Here is a 19655-nt window from a genome sequence, read left to right as displayed (position 1 = left end):
CACCCACCTGTCCGACGTGACAGTGCGCCAGTGGAGGAGGTGATGGCGAACCCTGCCCCCCACTGGCGTCACATGGGCCTGAAAGCACAGACTTAGGAGGGTTTTGAGGCGGATGCTGCGGGGGAAGGTGTGGACTTACCTCGCCGCTGTCCCCGACCGCCGCCACAGCGGTTTCCACGGCCGCCACTGCATTGGGTATTACCCTGCGGAGCGTGGCTGGCAGCACGTGTGGGTACACCCCTTCCGTGGCCACGAAAGGAGTGAAAGGCAGCCGATTGCTGGCGCAGGGCCGAGAGGCCAAAGGACTTGGCCGTAGCCCTCGAGTCCTTAAAGACCTCAAGCGCATGGTCTGCCTTGTCGCCAAAAAGGCGACGGCCATCAAACGGCATGTCCATCAGTGTGTTTTGGACATCGGCCGAAAAGTTGGCGGACCTCAACCAGGCGTGGCGTCTGACCGCCACTGTCGTTGCCATCGCTCTACCTAGTGAGTCAGTGGTTTCCAGCCCACACCGGAGAGAATATTTGGCTGCATCCCGGCCCTCCACAAGGGCTTGGCCGAGTTTGGCCCGTACCTCCAACGGACACTCTGGCAGCACTTCCGCAACCGTATCCCACAGAGAGTGGGTGTAGCGGCCCAAGAGGCAAGCGGTGTTGGAAGACCGCAGTCCCAGAGTAAGGGAGGAGAAGATCTTTTTACCATACTGCTCATACCTCTTGGATTCCCTGTCCGGCGGAGCCGACGGGAATGCGGTATGGGAATTGGAGGCCTGGATGACCAGGCTCTCGGTGGTGGGGTGGGTGGACAGGAAACATGGGTCGCCCGGGGCCGGGCGGTGGCGTCTGGCCACGTTCCTATCTACGGGCGAACCCGTAGCGGGCTTGGACCAAGTGCCCAAAAGAACGTCGGTTAAGGCCTCGTTAAACGGCAGCAGAGGCTCGGCTGAGCATGACTGCGGCTTAAGGACCTCGGTGAGGAGGTTAGTCCTCACGGCTGTGACGGGGAGCTCAAGGCCCAAGGCCTTGGCTGCCCTCATCAACACCACACTATGGGTTGCCCCCTCCTTCGTAGCCACCGTAGGAGGCGAGACAAAGCCAGTGTCAGGCGAAGTGTCTATACCACTGGCCTCCCCAAGTTCACCTGCCCAGTCCTCTCGAGACTGGCATTCACGTGCCAGAGGGTCCTCAGACCCCTCCCAATCCTACTCATCACCCATCTCCTGGTACTCAGGGTTAGCAAAGGATGGGGCCGGTTCATGGAAAACAAACTCTCCGAACGGCGTCTGAAGCGGCGCCCAGTGGCGCCGCGCCGGAACCGGGTCGAGGGAGGCGTCGGGGACGGCGCCGCCCGAGGACGGCACCGGGGAGGTTGACAAGTCCACCGGCGACGACCCGGATCCGGAACCGGATCTAGCGGGGCCCGAAGGCGCCGGCCCGAAGGCGCCAGTGGCGTCGGAGCCGAAGCACCCGACGGCGTCGGGACCGAAGCCCCCGACCCGCTAGGACCCCCAGATGGGACCGCTGGGCCCGAAGGCGCCGCGGAGCCCGTCGGAGGAGAGAGGGACCTCATGGCCATGAGGAACCGCTCAATCTCCTCCGGCGTCGCGTTAGGCCCAGGGACCGGAGGGTATGAAGGCGGACTTTCTGGTGTGATTATTGGTTCGCAGACCCACCACCGGGGTTCGTATTGCTGAGGTGTCTATTCTAAGGTAAGGAATCTATCACTAACGTGTCTCTTTCAGATGCACAAGTTACTACTTGTGTAACGATATATCTGTAAGAGACATTAGTTAGTGATAGATTCCTTACCGACCCACCCATCCTCCCCGTTCTGCGAACCGATATCTAGGGTTAGGGTTATCCCCTTTCAGGGCCCTAGTTTCAATGGCACCAGTGTAGGTTTTTAACATGGCTCAGCGCTTCTGGCGCGGAAAAGCTGTGTCTAAGAACTGACGTCAACACGCGGAAGCGGCGTCTAAGTACTCTGACGACATCATCACGGCGCCCACAACGCCGACGACGGATGCGGAGCCGCAGAAGACGCCTACCGACGCGCAAGGGTACTGCTACGCAAAACAATTCCGGATCCAGTCTGACACCTGGGGATATTCTAAGGTATGGAATCTATCACTAACTAATGTCTCTTACAGATATATCGTTACACAAGTAGTAACTTGTGCGTTAAGTATTATTTGTCTACTGAATAAATCAATTGGGGAGCAGGCTTTATAGGGCAACATGTATATATTTAATCATAGTAATATGCAGATTAGTATTTACACAAGTACGCTCAGGTGCTCACATAAGTGACAAGGGTGCGTAACGTGACTGAGTGAAAGTGGCAGTATACGAAATATCACACGGATAGCAAAAAGGAAATCCAGAACAATATGTACAAATGGGGGGATTTTCAACAGGGGGTCGACAACGTTTCAATCTTTAGTTAGTCAAGATCATCATCAGGACAGAGTGAGCGTTCTGTAATTATTATATTCAGGTTCACTTAACAGGGTACCCTTGTTTTCCAAACCTACCTTTATGATTTTGATTGCATGAAAAATCGAATAAAGCTGAATTTGATTTGATTTGATTTGACTCATTTGGGGAAAAGTTGTTCCTCTCAGTCAGCTTGGTTTTACACTTGCTACTCATGGTCTACTTTCTGTGTAGAAAAACCCACACACTGTGGGACATGACCAGCAAAATCTTTGTGGCCACTCTTGAGGACCTTAGGGTGATCTTCATGCAAACCATTCAAGATGGGCAGAATGCATCAAAGTCCATGTTTTATGTTGGTCTCAATACCATAGATTGTGCAGGTCCATAGCAGGAGCACAAGAGTTTTTTGGGCAGTGTCCAGGTATCCCTGAGGAAATACCCTTTGATGACTCCAGACGTTTTGGTGAGAAGACCGACTCAGTGTACTGGAATGGTTTAAGGACAGCTGTGCCACGGCTCTCTCAATAGAGTTGCACTTACTGTTCCGCCAGTTTCATCAACAGTTCAGTAAATTCAGGAGACACACTCCAAGCCGTGCATAAATACAAAAGCCCCCTCAAACAGTACAGCTACCAGCCTAGACCTTTCACAGCTCCAAGGAACGTGGTGATGGCCGAGAGCCCTCTCCCATCAGCAATGGCAGCAGTGTCCTACCTCCTCCTCCACTGCCACAGTGGCTGACAAACCTGGTGGTTTGCCCTTCCAGTGCCACGGCCAGGCAGTAGGGGCCAGGATCCGACTTCTCCTTCCCAGCGGGAAATCCATCACATCAGATTGATGGGTGTTTCAAATTGTTTAGAGAGGCTACTCTTGACTATTTATTTTGTGCCCCCCCCCCACACATATCCTCCTACACTGGGACAAATTCACAAGACCATGCAATAACTTTAATACAGAAAGTTCACTTTTTTCTGGCCAAGAGTATTGGCGTTGGAATTAAAGAAAGAAACTACTTTAACATGCTTACTCTGGCTCAGGTTGTTTCTGCCCTGGAACCAGGAGATTGTATGTTGTCTTGAACTTGCAAGATGCCTATTTTCATATACCTTCCTGAAGTCCCACAGATGTTACCTACGGTTCATGGTAGGGTCGGAACACTTGAAATGGATGTATGTCAGTACAATGCGATCTTTTAGATCGCGGTACTTTACAACGCGGTTTCTACAACGCAAGTCGTTACAACGACTTGCGTTGAAGGGCGCGGATTGAGGATTATTATAATTTTATATTCCAACACCAGCCCACGTAACAGTAGGGAAGGTGTTGGAATATAAAATTACAATATTCCTTAACCAACAGCGCCATCCTGCGCAAGTCGTAGTAACAACTTGCGTTGTAATGGCAGCGTGGTAAAGGTAGTGCGGTGTAAACACCACGTTGTAAACGATGTTTCCCCTTCAAATGTGCCGTACTGCCTTTCAGCTCCCCTCGGCCCTCAGGTGTTAACAATTGTGATGACGGTGGTTGATGTTCATCTTCAGAGCTCAGGATACAAGTATTCCTGAATGGCTGATCAAGTTTCTCCAGTCTGTCGGGGACAACCTGGCACACGAGGACCTTACAAAGGAACCTTCAATTCTAGTATGCTTAGATCACAGCAGTGTGTCCAACACATCTGTATCTCAGAAGAGACGGCCCCAGGTCTGGCACCAGCAGAAAACAGACATCTTTGTTACTTGTGAAGCGCCGCTTTCTTCACCCCACCCAGAGCTCACAATAGCGAAGGATGCATTTTTTCTGGGTTGGGGAGGAATCAGAGGGTTGTGATCTCCAGCGGAGCTCTAGCTACACATCAACTTACTTTAGCTCTGTACAATTTGGCTGGCTCTGAAAGCCTTCCTACCGACCATTAAAAAGGAGACTGGTGCATGTTGGCCAGGACAACACGATCGCCATGTCGTACTTTATCAATCAAGGCTGAGTCGGGTCCTGAATCCTGTGCCAGAATTTAGAAAGACTTATTCCTTTGGAAGTGGCTGGATCAGCAAAAATGTTTCCTGGTACCCAATCACCTGGCAGGGTCTCTGAATGCCAGAGCGGACGAGATGAACAGATGTCAGCGCTCTGACAACAAATGTAGTCATCATCCCAAGGTGACCCGACCACTGCGTCTGTCCTGGCTGGATGTTTTTGCGGCAGCCAGGGATGAGCACTGTCAGTTTCCACCAGGAAGTTTGTTAGGTGAACCTTTCCACATACGATGGACTTCTGGTCTCCTGTGTGCTTTCCCACCAGCCCCTCTCCTGCCTTGAATTCTAAGCAAAGTCAGGACAGACTGTGGCCATGTCATCTTGATAGCCCTGATTTGGTCCAGAAGCATCTAATGCTAACACTTCCCCAATTTACATGACTTGTTATAGATTTTCTTAATACATACATAATTCAAAACAGAGTACACGTGACAGAAACCGAGACTCAGATAGCAGGTGCACATCTCTCTCATGAGAAAGAAACATCCCCATAAATTGATCAACATGGTGTCAGCTTTTCTGATGATTTTAATAAAGATGGCTCACGTCCACCAGTTAGGCAGTTTTAGCACTAAACCCAACCCATCCCAAGCTCTTCGCCCCACTAATGGCATTTCACATCTAGGAAGCTACCAGATATTAGGCTGCCATCGAAAAAACATCTGAGCGCCCTAAAAGAGGTAGTAGCTCACACGTGGACAAGAAAGGACCCGGCGATGAAGCATGCAACCCTCGTGGTGGGGGAGGGCTCTCCATCCTGTTCACAGGAAGCCCCATTTGACATCAGTCCTTAAAATACGACTAGGAATATTTAGGCTCAGGGAAAATGAGTGTTAATGTACTGTTATAAAAGTAAATTTTGATGTCAAAGGGGGTGACTGAGTTGGTTATGTAAAGAAAACCAACTTCTTCCCGAATTTTCCGGGTTCTTTTAATCTTGTTACTTCACCCCTTTCTAGGTTCAATTACTCCCGTAAGTTCGTATTTAAGTTGAACCCCATTGCACACTTTCTGAAGCACATAAATGGCACTTTAATTCCTCTTTATATAGTCCTCAAAAACCTTCAAACGACGGAATTCTTTGACCAAACTTTTTTTGCGAACAGCTCACGTTGCCCCTACCGTTATCTGGCTCAGTTGTTTTCTCTTCTAGTTCTCACATTGCATCACGTGGCGATGGCCATTGCAGTCTAACTTAACTTGTACATCTTTATGATGAGGCTATCCGTGCAGTTTTCATCCTTTGTAGTAAAACACCACTTTTCAACAGCCCACCTTCCTGTAAAATCCAATTCAAGAAACTAAATGACTCTTAATGTTCGGCCCTAAGGTTTATGTCGGGCATAGCCACGCTCCACAAAACCAAAGAATTGTGTATGTAGTGTAAGAGCAAGTGTGCACGCTGACTCCATTATCATGTCATCCCCTCCCCTTGCCATTCACTAATGCACAGGGAAAACGCCCACCACCATCATTGACTTTTAACACTAAATCTACATTTGTCTTCTAACTTGCTAATTAAACATGCTTAAAGCTGCTGTATAATCCTTGCAACACTTAACGTAGTGTTCTGTTTTGCTGCACGGTCTAAAAGAAGCTTTTGCTTTAAGTGAAGGAGAAGGTGTGTAAATAACTCTGGGTTAGGATTTTTATTAAGGTTGCACAAGTGACCGAAAAAGCAGTGACAAAAACCAACTGGTAGAGATCAACATTTTCCTAAGGAACCAGTCACAGTGGCCTACTGTTGTAATGTACAAGATGACGTAAGATCTGAGTTAGAAATGTATGACGGTATTGTGTCAACAGACTGAATGCACAGTTGCTCTCCAAGCATTTATAGTAAAATCTCCCTGTTGATTGTGACACACAATTCATACAAACACCGAAAAACGCTAAGCTTGCATTCTTTATCTATCCTGACAGTCTAAAGACAGCCGCGCAACCCTCAGTGATTTAGTTTCATCTTCTCCATCACAGGTTTCCTCTAACCATCCTCTTCACTCCACAAATGGAAGGTGATGCGAACTTCAATCTGCTGTGTGACGTGAAGAGCATGTCTCAGCCCCTGAATCTCAATGTCAAGGCGAATGGTTACCTCATGGATGTAAGCATGAAGTGTGAGGAGAATGATGGGTCCATCACTACCTTAAGTATGCACACAGTCAACTTGATTAACTTCAACGAGGTGAGGAAAACAATGTTTGTGGGAGCAGTTGTAGAGGGGGCAAACAATGAATCACTAATTTGGGAAGAATGTTTTTGTATGTTCAAGTGTGACTAATTTTTGCTAGAATGAAAAGCATTAGTATAGTCAATAGGTCTCACCTATGTAAGAGTTATTGGCTTTGCCAATGTGTTTTAGCCATGTTGCATACCAGAGTGGCTACTGATAAGCATGGCTAAAAGTTAGTTGTACAGAGGAGGGTGGTGTGGGGTGTCATAGAGTGGAATGGAAAAAGTGGAGTAGAGTGTCGTAGAGTGGAATGGCATAGAGTGTCACGCATTGAAGTGGCATAGAGTGAAGACACGTAGAGTGGTGTAGAAGTAGAGTGGACTGGTGTACAGTGCATTGGCATTGAGTGTTGTAGAGTATGTGGCATAGAGTGCAGTGGCATAAAATTCAGCAGCGTACAATACAGCATCGTAAAATGCAGGGGTGTAGATTAGAGTGTTGCATCGTAGGGTGCAGTGGTGCAGAGTGTAGTAGAGTGGCATAGAGAGCAGTAGTATAGAGTGGTTCAGTGTAGAGTATAGTGCTGTAGAGTGCACTTGCATAGAGTAGAGTGGCGTAGAGTGCATAGGCACAGAATGCAGTAGTGCATAGTAGAGTGGCGCAGTGTGCAGTGAAATTGAGTACGGCAGAGTAAAGTGAAGTGGCGTACAGTGGAGTGGCATACAGTAGAGTGGACTGGTGTAGAGTGCATTGGTGTAGAGTGTTGCAGAGTATAGTAGCGTAAAGTGCAGTGACATAGAATTCAGCAGTGTGGAATGCAGTGATACAGATTAGAGGGCTGCATAGTCGTGGAGTGATGTAGTGCGCAGTGACTTGGAGTGGTGCAGAGTAGACTGCAGTGGTGTTGAGTACAGTGATGCAGAGTACAGTGGAATTGAGTGCTTTTGCATAGAATGAAATAGTGCGGAGTAGAGTGGCAAAAAGTGCAGTGTGACAATGGAAAGTGTAGTGGGGTAGAGTGGAGTGGTGCAGGGTAGAGTGCAGTTGTGTAGAGTTTAATTGCATAGAGTAAAATTGTGTAGAGTGTAATTGCGTAAAGTGGAGTAGAGTGCAGTGACAGAGTGTAGTGGTGCAGAGTAGATTAGAGTGTCAAATAGTGGATTGGCGTGGAGTGGTATATAGGAGAATGCATTGATGTAGAGTGTATAGGCATAAAGTGAAGTGGTGTAGAGTGGAGTTGAGCAGGTGGAGTGGCCTAGACTGTAGTGGTGTTGAGTACAGAGGCGAAGAGTGCTGTGGTGTAGAGTGGTGCAGAGTGTAGCGGAGTAGAATGCAGTGGTGCAGAGTAAAGGGCAGTAGCGCAGAGTGGAGTGGCTTAGAATGGAGTATGCATGGTGTGGTAGCACACTGCCATTACAGACAACCCATTTTCATTTCAAATAGTCTTCACATTTGCATGCGCATACAGGTTTACTAATAAAATTATATAGAGCACAAATGATAATGTGTGGAAATGGCATCACCTCAGTGTAATGATTTGTTTTGATCATATTAACGGTACAAAAGGGGGTGGTGATGGACGGAGCATATGAATCAATCAAACACTCACACCCAGTCAAAAGATCTGAGTTTAATCCATCACCGTTCTTTAGCCCACTCTGCCACCCCAGTTCAGACATGGCCATATGCAAATCAGTCTGACCCTGTGCCTCATGGGAACAGTCCAGCCCGAACTGCCAAGCCATGTCTTCCCTGGACCGTAAACAAGCTTCCGAGGACCGGTTTCTGGCATTCCAGCCGTCTTCAGGCCGGCTTGCTTGAATCCAGTGGCAAAGTGAGCAAGGGACTCACGTCTGAGCATACCCTGCCACACTTATGGCGGCCAAAAGCGGTACAAAAGGGGGTGGTGATGGATGGAGCATCTGAATCAATCAAATACTCACACCCAGTCAAAAGATCTGGGTTTAATCCATCACCGTTCTTTAGCCCACTCTGCCACCCCAGTTCAGACATGGCCATATGCAAATCAGTCTGACCCTGTGCCTCATGGGAACAGTCCAGCCCGAACTGCCAAGCCATGTCTTCCCTGGACCGGAAACAAGCTTCTGAGGACCGGTTTCTGGCATTCCAGCCGTCTTCAGCCCGGCTTGCTTGAATCCAGTGGCAAAGTGAGCAAGGGACTCACGTCTGAGCATACCCTGCCACACTTATGGCGGCCAAAAGCGGTACAAAAGGGGGTGATGATGGACGGAGCATCTGAATCAATCAAACACTCACACCCAGTCAAAAGATCTGGGTTTAATCCATCACCGTTCTTTAGCCCACTCTGCCACCCCAGTTCAGACATGGCCATATGCAAATCAGTCTGACCCTGTGCCTCATGGGAACAGTCCAGCCCAAACTGCCAAGCCATGTCTTCCCTGGACCGTAAACAAGCTTCCGAGGACCGGTTTCTGGCATTCCAGCCGTCTTCAGCCCGGCTTGCTTGAATCCAGTGGCAAAGTGAGCAAGGGACTCACGTCTGAGCATACCCTGCCACACTTATGGCGGCCAAAAGCGGTACAAAAGGGGGTGGTGATGGACGGAGCATCTGAATCAATCAAACACTCACACCCAGTCAAAAGATCTGGGTTTAATCCATCACCGATCTTTAGCCCACTCTGCCACCCCAGTTCAGACATGGCCATATGCAAATCAGTCTGACCCTGTGCCTCATGGGAACAGTCCAGCCCGAACTGCCAAGCCATGTCTTCCCTGGACCGGAAACAAGCTTCCGAGGACCGGTTTCTGGCATTCCAGCCGTCTTCAGCCCGGCTTGCTTGAATCCAGTGGCAAAGTGAGCAAGGGACTCACATCTGAGCATACCCTGCCACACTTATGGCGGCCAAAAGCGGTACAAAAGGGGGTGGTGATGGACGGAGCATCTGAATCAATCAAATACTCACACCCAGTCAAAAGATCTGGGTTTAATCCATCACCGTTCTTTAGCCCACTCTGCCACCCCAGTTCAGACATGGCCATATGCAAATCAGTCTGACCCTGTGCCTCATGGGAACAGTCCAGCCCGAACTGCCACGCCATGTCTTCCCTGGACCGGAAACAAGCTTCCGAGGACAGGTTTCTGGCATTCCAGCCGTCTTCAGCCCGGCTTGCTTGAATCCAGTGGCAAAGTGAGCAAGGGACTCACGTCTGAGCATACCCTGCCACACTTATGGCGGCCAAAAGCGGTACAAAAGGGGGTGGTGATGGACGGAGCATCTGAATCAATCAAACACTCACACCCAGTCAAAAGATCTGGGTTTAATCCATCACCGTTCTTTAGCCCACTCTGCCACCCCAGTTCAGACATGGCCATATGCAATTCAGTCTGACCCTGTGCCTCATGGGAACAGTCCAGCCCGAACTGCCAAGCCATGTCTTCCCTGGACCGGAAACAAGCTTCCGAGGACCGGTTTCTGGCATTCCAGCCGTCTTCAGCCCGGCTTGCTTGAATCCAGTGGCAAAGTGAGCAAGGGACTCACGTCTGAGCATACCCTGCCACACTTATGGCGGCCAAAAGCGGTACAAAAGGGGGTGGTGATGGACGGAGCATCTGAATCAATCAAACACTCACACCCAGTCAAAAGATCTGGGTTTAATCCATCACCGTTCTTTAGCCCACTCTGCCACCCCAGTTCAGACATGGCCATATGCAGATCAGTCTCACCCTGTGCCTCATGGGAACAGTCCAGCCCGAACTGCCAAGCCATGTCTTCCCTGGACCGGAAACAAGCTTCCGTCCATCACCACCCCCTTTTGTACCGCTTGATCATATTAGAGTATTTGTTTTCAACAAATTTTCAGAATTACCAAGAAATGTGCTTCTTTTGAGCTTTCTTAATACTATGTTCTGCAATACTTGCACAGTTCATTTAAATGTTGTTTGTGCTAGAAGAAAACACTTTCCAACCCCTAGTATCGAGCAAGATTGTCACATCTCACTTAGAAGTCAGAGAAAGAAAGGTAAACATCAAGCTCCCTCCTAAGACAGAGTCTGACATTTGACCTTTGTCTTTGAATGCTCAGCGAATGTGACAAGATAAGAACGAGCTTTACAGCCTGTTACAGAAGGAGCACTCTTGGAAGAATACAAGGAGAGGTAGTGTGAGAAGGCTTTGCTCCTTGGGAGGGACAAACACAAGCTGGACAGCCTCCTTAAAACAAATAAAACCAGCAAATATAAAAGCTTAAAATGTGAGTTACAAACCACAAAACCAATGATATGCAACAGGCAGAATGCATTCCCAGGGAAGCTTTCTGAATGTCCCAAAGATGACTTTAGCAAACCGGACAACTGCGCTTAGACTTCAAAATGACTACCACATCTTAGGGCCTTATTTAGATCTCGGCGGATGGAATACTCCATCACAAAAGTGACAGCTATCCCGTCCGTTGTATTATGATCTCCATTGGACAGAATGGGATCGTAATACAGCGGACGGGATAGCTGTCATGTTTGTGACGGAGAATTCCCCTCCGCCAAGATCTAAATCAGGCTCTGAGACTTGTGTCGAACAACAAGTAAGTTTCAGGGCAGTTGAGAATCGACTTTTTTGCCTAAAACCTTAAATCATACTTTGTAGCATTTCAGTTTGCTCTATTATAAGGAAGTAACTCAAAACACAGACCTATAGTGAGTGCCGTGGCAGAATCAAAATTTAGACTTAAAAGTTGGTAAAGTTAGTGAGCTTTCAGCTTTTTTGCTAACATTTCAAAAATGTGAAGAATACATTTGTTATTGTGATCAGAGCAAAGATTGATGACTCGTTTACTTTCTCAATGTATTATGCTCCTTTACAGACCTTCTTCACACTGTCTGCGTAGATGGCTGTGTAACATGTTCTCCCTTTGCTTCATTACCTCTATATAGGTGGAAATTAATGAGCTGGTTAGACGACAGTTGCACATCATAAACAATGGGAAATTCACCTTCAGTTTCACTTGTGAGATCTCAGCCCCCAAATCGCTGCTTCCATTTCTGGAGATGGCTCCCGAGACTGGCAGTGTGGAGAGTGGGCAGCGTACAATCTCAACCCTCACCTTCAACCCCACCAGAAGGTGCACACTGAGGGATTCCAAGCTTCTGATAAAGGTACTGCATTCCACCATGAGGCTGGGACACTCCACCTCTGCACTGATAATGCATTATGTGTAGACCGTGTGTGTGAGGGCTGGCACTTAGGTGGCAGAGACGCTTTAAGGCATGGGCAAAGTGGCTCAGCCTTTCAGAGGGGCCCTGATAGAGCCTGCTCTGTTCTGCAGAGTCCTGCCCTGATGACCTTGAATAATTCTTAAACAGATTGTTTTAAATACCTTTTTCATTTCATTTACTTGTAGTGTGGGTTATGTGTGAGAGTCTCCTGCAGACAGTGTGCAGAGAAATGTTGTTTTTGTGTTTCATGCAACATCCATTAACAAAGTTTCTTTTAGGTCATTATTTGCAGTAATAATACTGAGCTGCTGTGTTACAATGTTGTAAACATCACTATTCCTGAATATTAGATGTAAACACATTTAGAATTTGGATAAGTGTGCCTGTGCACTGTCAGTGACCAGGCCATAGAGGGCACGAAAATGCTGTACCTGGATTATAAATTCAAAGCTGTTCCGAATAGGGGCCCCCAAAATATGTTTAAAACCCGTAAGATGTCGCTGTTCAATGGAAAGGTCAGAGTTAAGTGCTAATGAGAAGTCATTCATTCCTCTCACTGTTGGAGGGTGATTGGTTCCTGTAATACCATCAGTAACTATGGTCAGAGCCGAGATCTGGCAGTTATGACTTGTTGAATACTTAAATAGAATTGAATAGCAATCAAAGTTAGAAGAATTATTTAATTACTCGTCAAACCAAAGCAGCCCCTCCCTCTCCCCCGAGGCACAGGGCACAGAAGATAGAGGAATGCATCTACGCTGAAAATCCCTGCTCGCTACTGAGTTCATCCATGAAACCCCCCGGTTCACTCTGTGCAAGTATCATTCCTCTCATGTAAGTTTGGAAAGGCAGGGCGGGACCGCCAAAGGCTACTGCAGTTCACTTCTACCAGTTCCATTTCAGCCTCTCTCCATAACAATATGGAATTGCTTGCATTATGCATAAGCAAAGAAATAAAACGAGACTAACGCTAATGATATGTAATATCTACAGTGTTCTCAGCAAATCATGTTACATCAAACATGATACATAAATTAATATTAAACAAACAAAATTTGAAATCATTTAAAGTCGACCTTGCTGGGGCTAGGAAGGACTGAATTATGATTGGAGCTGGAAAACATTACAAAACTGGGTGTTGAATCAATCAATCATCTGTACTGGGATTGAAGCCAATAGACCACCGTAATGAGCTTCTTGCGACACTTTGGAGGCCTCCTTTCTTCAATGTAGAACATTTGAAGCAGGGGATAACGCAAGCCCTGTGGCGAATGGGGGCCCAACCACCCCTTCAGGGACCCCCATTCAGCCCGTGGCCAATGGACATCTGTGAGATATGGGATGCTTAGGGACCCCTCATCGCATTCTGTGGGGTATGGGCATAATTTTGCATCGCGCAGCTGCTTTGGAGTGCAGGAGCAGTATTTGGATTGTGCAAACCTGGCTAACACTAATAGGACGTTATACATGTCACACATGTTCTGTCTGGGGCGGTGCTTGTAAGGGACTCTCATAACTGCCGCAGAGCATTGCCTGGCTGTGAACAAGGAGGACCTCATTGACTCCTGCTGCCATAATCTAAGGGTCAGTGGCTGAACCATCTCGGAATTGGTTTGTTAGAAGAGGTGTGCATAGGATTGTCCTACAGTGTAGAGTTTCACTCAACCTGTTAATCCAATAATACACAGCACATTTCATACGGAGGGCATGAGGATTAATGAGCAACCGTTTGTCAACAACCGTTTAGCTGTTGCGTTATCATTTTTATACACTTTTGTTTAGTATTTTAGAAACGGAGATGGTGCAGATAAGCCAGGGTTCTGACATCAAAGAGCAGGTGAAGATTCTTTTTTACGGGTCAATAAACAGTTTTAGAAATTGAAACATTTTATTTTATTCTTGTCTAGGAAGTATCTGGTTAATCCTGTATATTCAAATATTTTAGTTACTTGATTTATCATGTTTTAGCCGAAAGAAATGAATGAATGCATAATACGTATGTCGTCGACTTGACCGCGATTTGAAATGGCGACCGGCGGGCCACACACGGACACAAGGAGTACTCTGCTCCCTGAGCTGTGTTATGTGTAAGAAACATCACATGTTCGGCGCCAGCCAAACGTTGGAGGTGGAGCAATAGAGAGGGGAAAACAATATAACACAAAAAATTTGAACGTGGAATCACAGGTGAGATAATGGTGCACAATAAGTGATGACAAGTGATTTAAAACTAGTAACAGGGAGTCATTATCACAATTTTAATATTAGGTACCCCGTCCAGAATTAAAACAAAGAACGTGGATGGTTGGTTGGAGAGCTTATAATGAGATTCCAACCCCCCCACTCTGCATAAATGTCGACATGTTTCAGCCAGCAAAAACTAATACCCCGCCTTTCCTCAGGCCTCTCACCACTGTAATCCCTAGGTGCAACACCTCCCCCCTCAGAACTTAGAGGAACAAGGGGAAATCACCTTAAGTGGAGCTCCTCGCCTTTGGAGAGGAACCGAGTTTATTAAATTCGTAAACCAGAAATGGCGGGGGAGTGAGAACAGCTGCCTATACGCACTCTTGCTTTCAAGGTCAGCGGTTAGCAGATGTATTTTGTCTCTCCTATTCCGCCGTGTTGTGTTTTATTGTTTTCCCCTCCCTATTGCTCCACCTCCAGCATTTGGCTGGCGCGGAGGTGTGTTAGCAGTCCTATGATGAAGCATGACACAGCTTGCTGTGTGTGATGGCAGTTTTACAAAATTGGTGCATTCCCACACACTTATCTATCTCCACGTAGCTTTTTAATCCCTCTTCTTTTTGTGAGGTTTAAACTGTTGAGCGGGAGGTCGAAGAGGGTGTTATCCTCTCAATCCTCTGTACTTTGTGTATTTTTGTACTGAATACTTTGCCTAATATTTTCTAATTTGCTTCTCCTTCTGCACTCTCCCACCAGACCATGTGCCTTTAAATGGTCTAGGTCCCTTTCATCTGTCATTACCCCCAGGTCCCTCCAGTCCTCGTCCCATTCATAACAAAGTAATATAATCTTATCTCACAGACAGAAAAAAAAACCGAAGGAATGCTGGAACTCTATCCCACCCCCTCTCACCGGGAGTACATAGGTGTATTTAGCCAGCATTCCCTTTTTTCCTTTTTTTCTGTCTACTAACAGATTGGGTCGAGTCAGGAGGCTCTGGCATGGCTGTGATTCCTGCCATAAAGAGGTCGTCTATACAGCTGGACATGGCTGGTAGTCTGGTCTCCCTCTCTGCCGGCCTTAGAGAGAGACTTGCAAAGTATTTTTGCTTTCCGCCTGGTTTTCTTTCTGTTGCTTCTGATGTCTTGATGCAGGCTAAGCACCTCTCTGATGACTGGGCATGAAGGGAGGTATGTCTTCAATGCAAGCAGCTGACTTACTGGTTGACCCGGGCTTGTGAGAGCCCTTCTGGGGTAACGTTGCCTGTCTTCCGGTGTGACAGGTGGTGAAGCCGAATGGCGGGAGACAGGCACGTCGCACCTGGCTTGATCGGAGGTTGACGATGGTAGAATTGGTGAACAAGTCACCTACATTAGGCCGGTCCTGTGGAAAGTACTGCATAGTGGTTGTTGGTGTGCCTGCGTGTTTTGCAAATGTGGTGTTTACCTTGTGCTGTGGTGAACATGAGCTACTCCTGCTTGAGTGGGGGGCTCGATGTGCTGTGCCTTACCTGTGGTTTGGCTGCCTCAGTTTGATCTTGGTTAGCGTCTCTTCAGGGAGCCTCCTATTGCTATCAGTGCTGCTCCTACAAAGGGGAAGCATGCTAGGAAGTGGAAGCATGTTGAGACTTCTTCTTCCTCCTCCTCCTTTGTTTAGTCTTCTTCTCCTTCCCAGCCTTGACCAAAGTGCCACAGGGAGGCTGTGGATGCCAGACTTCAATGCCTGATCTGGGAGATTTTGCAGGAGATGGGCGGTGGGGGCAGGCCCAAAGACAATATATAGCTTCAGCCCTCAAATTTCTCGAGTTCGAATGAGGAGAGTCTGGGGGTGGAGGAGCACAAAGGGAATTTTTTTTAAATGGGCATGTTGCCTGACTTGTTGAAGCATGTTAAGCCCAATATGGGATTTTCTGAGAAGGAAGTTCTGAGCACTTCTGGGGGTTTTCTATTTCGCCAGTTCCAGAGTACAGCCTCAGTGGATTTCCCTGTTCATCCTCACATCCACAAGGTGTTAAAGAGGGAGTGGGATGACCCGCATCGGATCTTGCTACCTCTGTTCATGGCAAATATGTACCCTCTTCAGGATATGTCCAAGGTGTTGCCATACTCTATTCCCATTGATTAATTTGTTGATTTGTCTGGTGGGGTGGACATCATTGACCAAGGAGGCTGTTATTAAGGATTCAGTCAATAAAAAGGTATATGCCGCCCTCATAAAAGTATACTCAGGATCCTATCTGGCCATGCGCGCTGGCATTCATGGGACATATGTTGCCCAGTCCCTAATTACTGATGTCAGGGCTCTGTATTGGTCTCTGGATATTACACATGACTGTTGTGGACTGTTTAAACACATTGAGCGCAAGTTTGAGTTCTTTCCATTGTGTTTTTTGATGTGGTGCAGTCCTTGGCTCTTTCTGGTGGTGCTTGTGTGGCGGCTCGCTGCAATCTGGTGTTTAAAGATTGGAAAACTGATTCCGCTCAGAAGAGTTCGGCCCTGCATCTACCTTTCAAGGGGATTATGATGATTGGTGACAAATTGTTAGGCAAGTTACACACATTTTTAAGGAGAAAAAGCATTCCACTTCCTTGAAGCAGTCCTCTTCTTATAAACAGGCTTTGAAGCCTAAATCACCCTTTCATCTGCTATCTCGGAGGCTGTTTTCTAGGGAACAGGGAAGGCTTTCTACGGGCCGAGGGCGAGATAGAAAAGCCAAGTCTCCCTAGTTTAAACTACGCTCCTAACTGTATCATGAACAAGCCGGGATTGTTGGTCAAAGGTCAGATTCAGCACTTTCTTCTGGCCTGTGAGAGATCTTCTTCAGAAGCGTGGGTGCTGGACATTGTGCACAAGGGGTACCGCATTGAGTTCACTGTTCCTCCTCCGGATTCCAGAGTTCAACTGACTCCGTGGCTATCCAGTTAGATGAAGCAGCCTGCATTGTCTCTTGGAATTGGCTTGCTTCTGTGGAAGGGGGCGATTCAGGAGGTCCCTCCTCTGGAGGGAGGACTGGGCTTTTTCTCTATACTCTTCCTAGTGGCCAAGGTGTCAGGGGGATTCTGTCTGGTGTTGGACTTGAAGGCTCTGATCAAGTTTATTGTCCGCCTGCCCTTCAAGATGGAGACTCTGCAGTGAGTGATCCTGTTGGTTCTCAGGGATCATTTCATGTGCACACTGGATCTATAGGACGCCCACTGTCATATTCTGATCAATCCTCACTGTTGCCGGTTCCTGAGATTCTGCATTCACAGAAGTCACTTTCACTTTCGTGTCCTGCCCTTTGGCCTTCGATCTGCCCAAGGTTTTTAAAAAAAGTTGTGACTCAGTTGGTGGCTTCATAACATCTTCCGGGTATACTCCTATACCTGTATCTCGATGATTGGCTAAACCATGCTCCCTCTCGGGACTGACTGCTGGTCGATCTATAGGTGGTGTGTTCGGCCTTCCGGAGTCATGGGTTGCTGCTGAACCATCCCAAGTGTCAGCTGGTGTCTTCCAGGATATAGAACAGCGTACCCCTTTATTGGGGGACGTCCCCTGGTCACAGCCAATGTCCCTGCAATAGGGTTTCTTCAATTCTTCTTACATTAATAATATTGTTTCAAATTAATTCAAGATCCAATCCAATGCTTTTGTTCATGCTGTTGCATTTATTTATATTTGTTCTAATTCTTAGACTTTCACAAATACTCCATTCCAATGCATTTCGGCTTATACTCAAGCCTTCATCAGGGAATGTATCTAAAGAACAAAGTTAACCTTTAGTACACGAGGTACACCTCAAATGAAAATACATGGACATGAAATAACAAATAAGTGCCTATGGTGTAATTACATTGGTAAGTGCCTGCTTTAAAGTCAGTGCTCTGTGGCAACATTCAATAAGGGTTTGTGGACGATAACGGTGTGTCGGGGACTACCGTGAAAATCTATCTAGAGTCAGAGGTAGCGCTGGTGTATTCAAAATCTGATATGGTCTCTGGGGATGCTGAGTTCGAGCCAATGATAAAAGGATTAATAGGGAATGAATAAAGTGACCGCGTATTTATTAAAGCGCGTTCGTGGTGCTCGTAGGTCAACCGATTGTTGATAGTGCCGGGCTCACGCCATCCACGTTATAGTTGGCTCAATGCATACTTAATGCTCACGATTAGTGTCGGTACCTTAGCGGGCTGCTTAGATTAAATACGGCCAGGTCGCTAGCTCATGCCATTACCGTTCGCCCCATCCACTTACTTGTGTCAGTAGTAAGTATATATGCCGATACCCTCTACGTGGTCTTCCTGCAGCCGGGTGCAAGCTTGGAAAATCCTTGCGATGTGGATAAGTCAAATGTATCCCCCGCGGGCATTTAAATGCGGTAGTAACCCATGTTTACATCATGGATAGAGTAAACGGAATATTGGGGCCGTGTTGCAGAGGCCATCTTGAAGTGTCGGGATGTACCCTGGGGCTCCTGTTTGCGGTACAGGTGACTAGAGCGTGCATGTGTTTGGGATGTTGCAAACGGAAAATAAATTAAAAGGGGAAAACCCGAATCGGTAAAACTGAATAAGAACTAACCGTTAAGATGAGCCTCATCTGTTGTCCATGTGTATAACTAGTGTTCATGTATACCACCTACTCTTGATCTCACATATATCGGACTGGTCAAAATTAAACAAAACTAACTGAATAGATGGTTATCAAAAAGGAAGTAAATGTACAGAGACGTGACTTTATAAATAACAACTAAATTCTACTCTGTTGTTCATTCCAAAGGGTTTCAAAGTCTCGAGAGTGTATCTCCAATAGTTCTCTATTTGTAGTAGTAGTTGGTTATTGTCTTTTCCGTCTACTTTAGGGACAATCTCCAAGATTGTGAATCGGAGTTGACTAACGTTGTGGGCTTTCTCTTTGAAATGGCATGCAATAGTCGATTTCGAGACTTTATACGAATATTCGATTTATGTTCATTCATTCTGGTCTTTATCTTTCGTTCTGTTTTCCCCGCATAGCCCTGTCCACATGAGCATTTCAGTAGATAAATCACGTTTTTGGTGTCGCATGTAGCCGTTACCCTCAATTTGATGTTATGCCCCTTGCTAGGGTGTGTAATTGTGGCTCCCCTTAGGATGTTGTTACAATCGGAAAGAGACACGTTAGTGATGGATTCCTTACCTTAGAATATCCCCAGGCATCAGACTGGATCCGGAAATTTTTGCGTAGCAGTACCCTTGCGCGTCGGTAGGCGTCGTCTGCGGCTCCGCGTCCGTCGTCGGCGTCGTGGGCGCCGTGATAACGTCGTCGGCGTACTTAGACGCCACCTCCGCGTGCTGACGTCAGTTCTTCTTTTTTCCGCACCAGCAGCGCAGATCTGGAAAAAGTGGTACCATAGTCATTTTTTGACTAAAACTTTTTTGATCATTCTTTCGAGTCTTCGACTCCGAATGGTGCCGGTAGGGATGCCAGGTTTTAAGCCTTGTGAGGATTGCGACCGACTGATGTCGGTCACGGACCCTCACCGTCAGTGTCTCCACTGTCTCGGCGTCGATCATGACGACAAAACCTGCTCCGACTGCCGGGCCCTAACTTAGAAAGCTAGGCGGGAGCAGTCCCGCAAGCGGCTCGAGCTCCGGCAGTCGGCCCACGCCGTGAA

The 19655-nt window shown here is 47.3% G+C and overlaps 1 protein-coding gene across 2 annotated transcripts in view; it reads left to right on the top strand.

The window, feature by feature from the left end:
• HYDIN (HYDIN axonemal central pair apparatus protein) overlaps positions 1-19655 on the top strand; it is a 3619565-nt gene that overhangs the window by 3171595 nt on the left and 428315 nt on the right. For both annotated transcript variants that reach the window (XM_078670948.1, XM_078670947.1), the window contains 2 exons: positions 6444-6651; positions 11549-11770. In XM_078670948.1, coding sequence (XP_078527074.1) covers positions 6444-6651; positions 11549-11770 — 430 coding nt within the window. The remainder of the gene's footprint in view (positions 1-6443; positions 6652-11548; positions 11771-19655) is intronic.

The sequence above is a fragment of the Lissotriton helveticus genome, chromosome 12 (genome assembly GCF_964261635.1).
Source record: "Lissotriton helveticus chromosome 12, aLisHel1.1, whole genome shotgun sequence".
In the NCBI taxonomy this organism is placed as follows: Eukaryota; Metazoa; Chordata; class Amphibia; order Caudata; family Salamandridae; genus Lissotriton; species Lissotriton helveticus.
The sequence above is the reverse complement of the archived record's forward strand: the minus strand, read 5'-3'. Positions and strand labels throughout refer to the sequence as shown.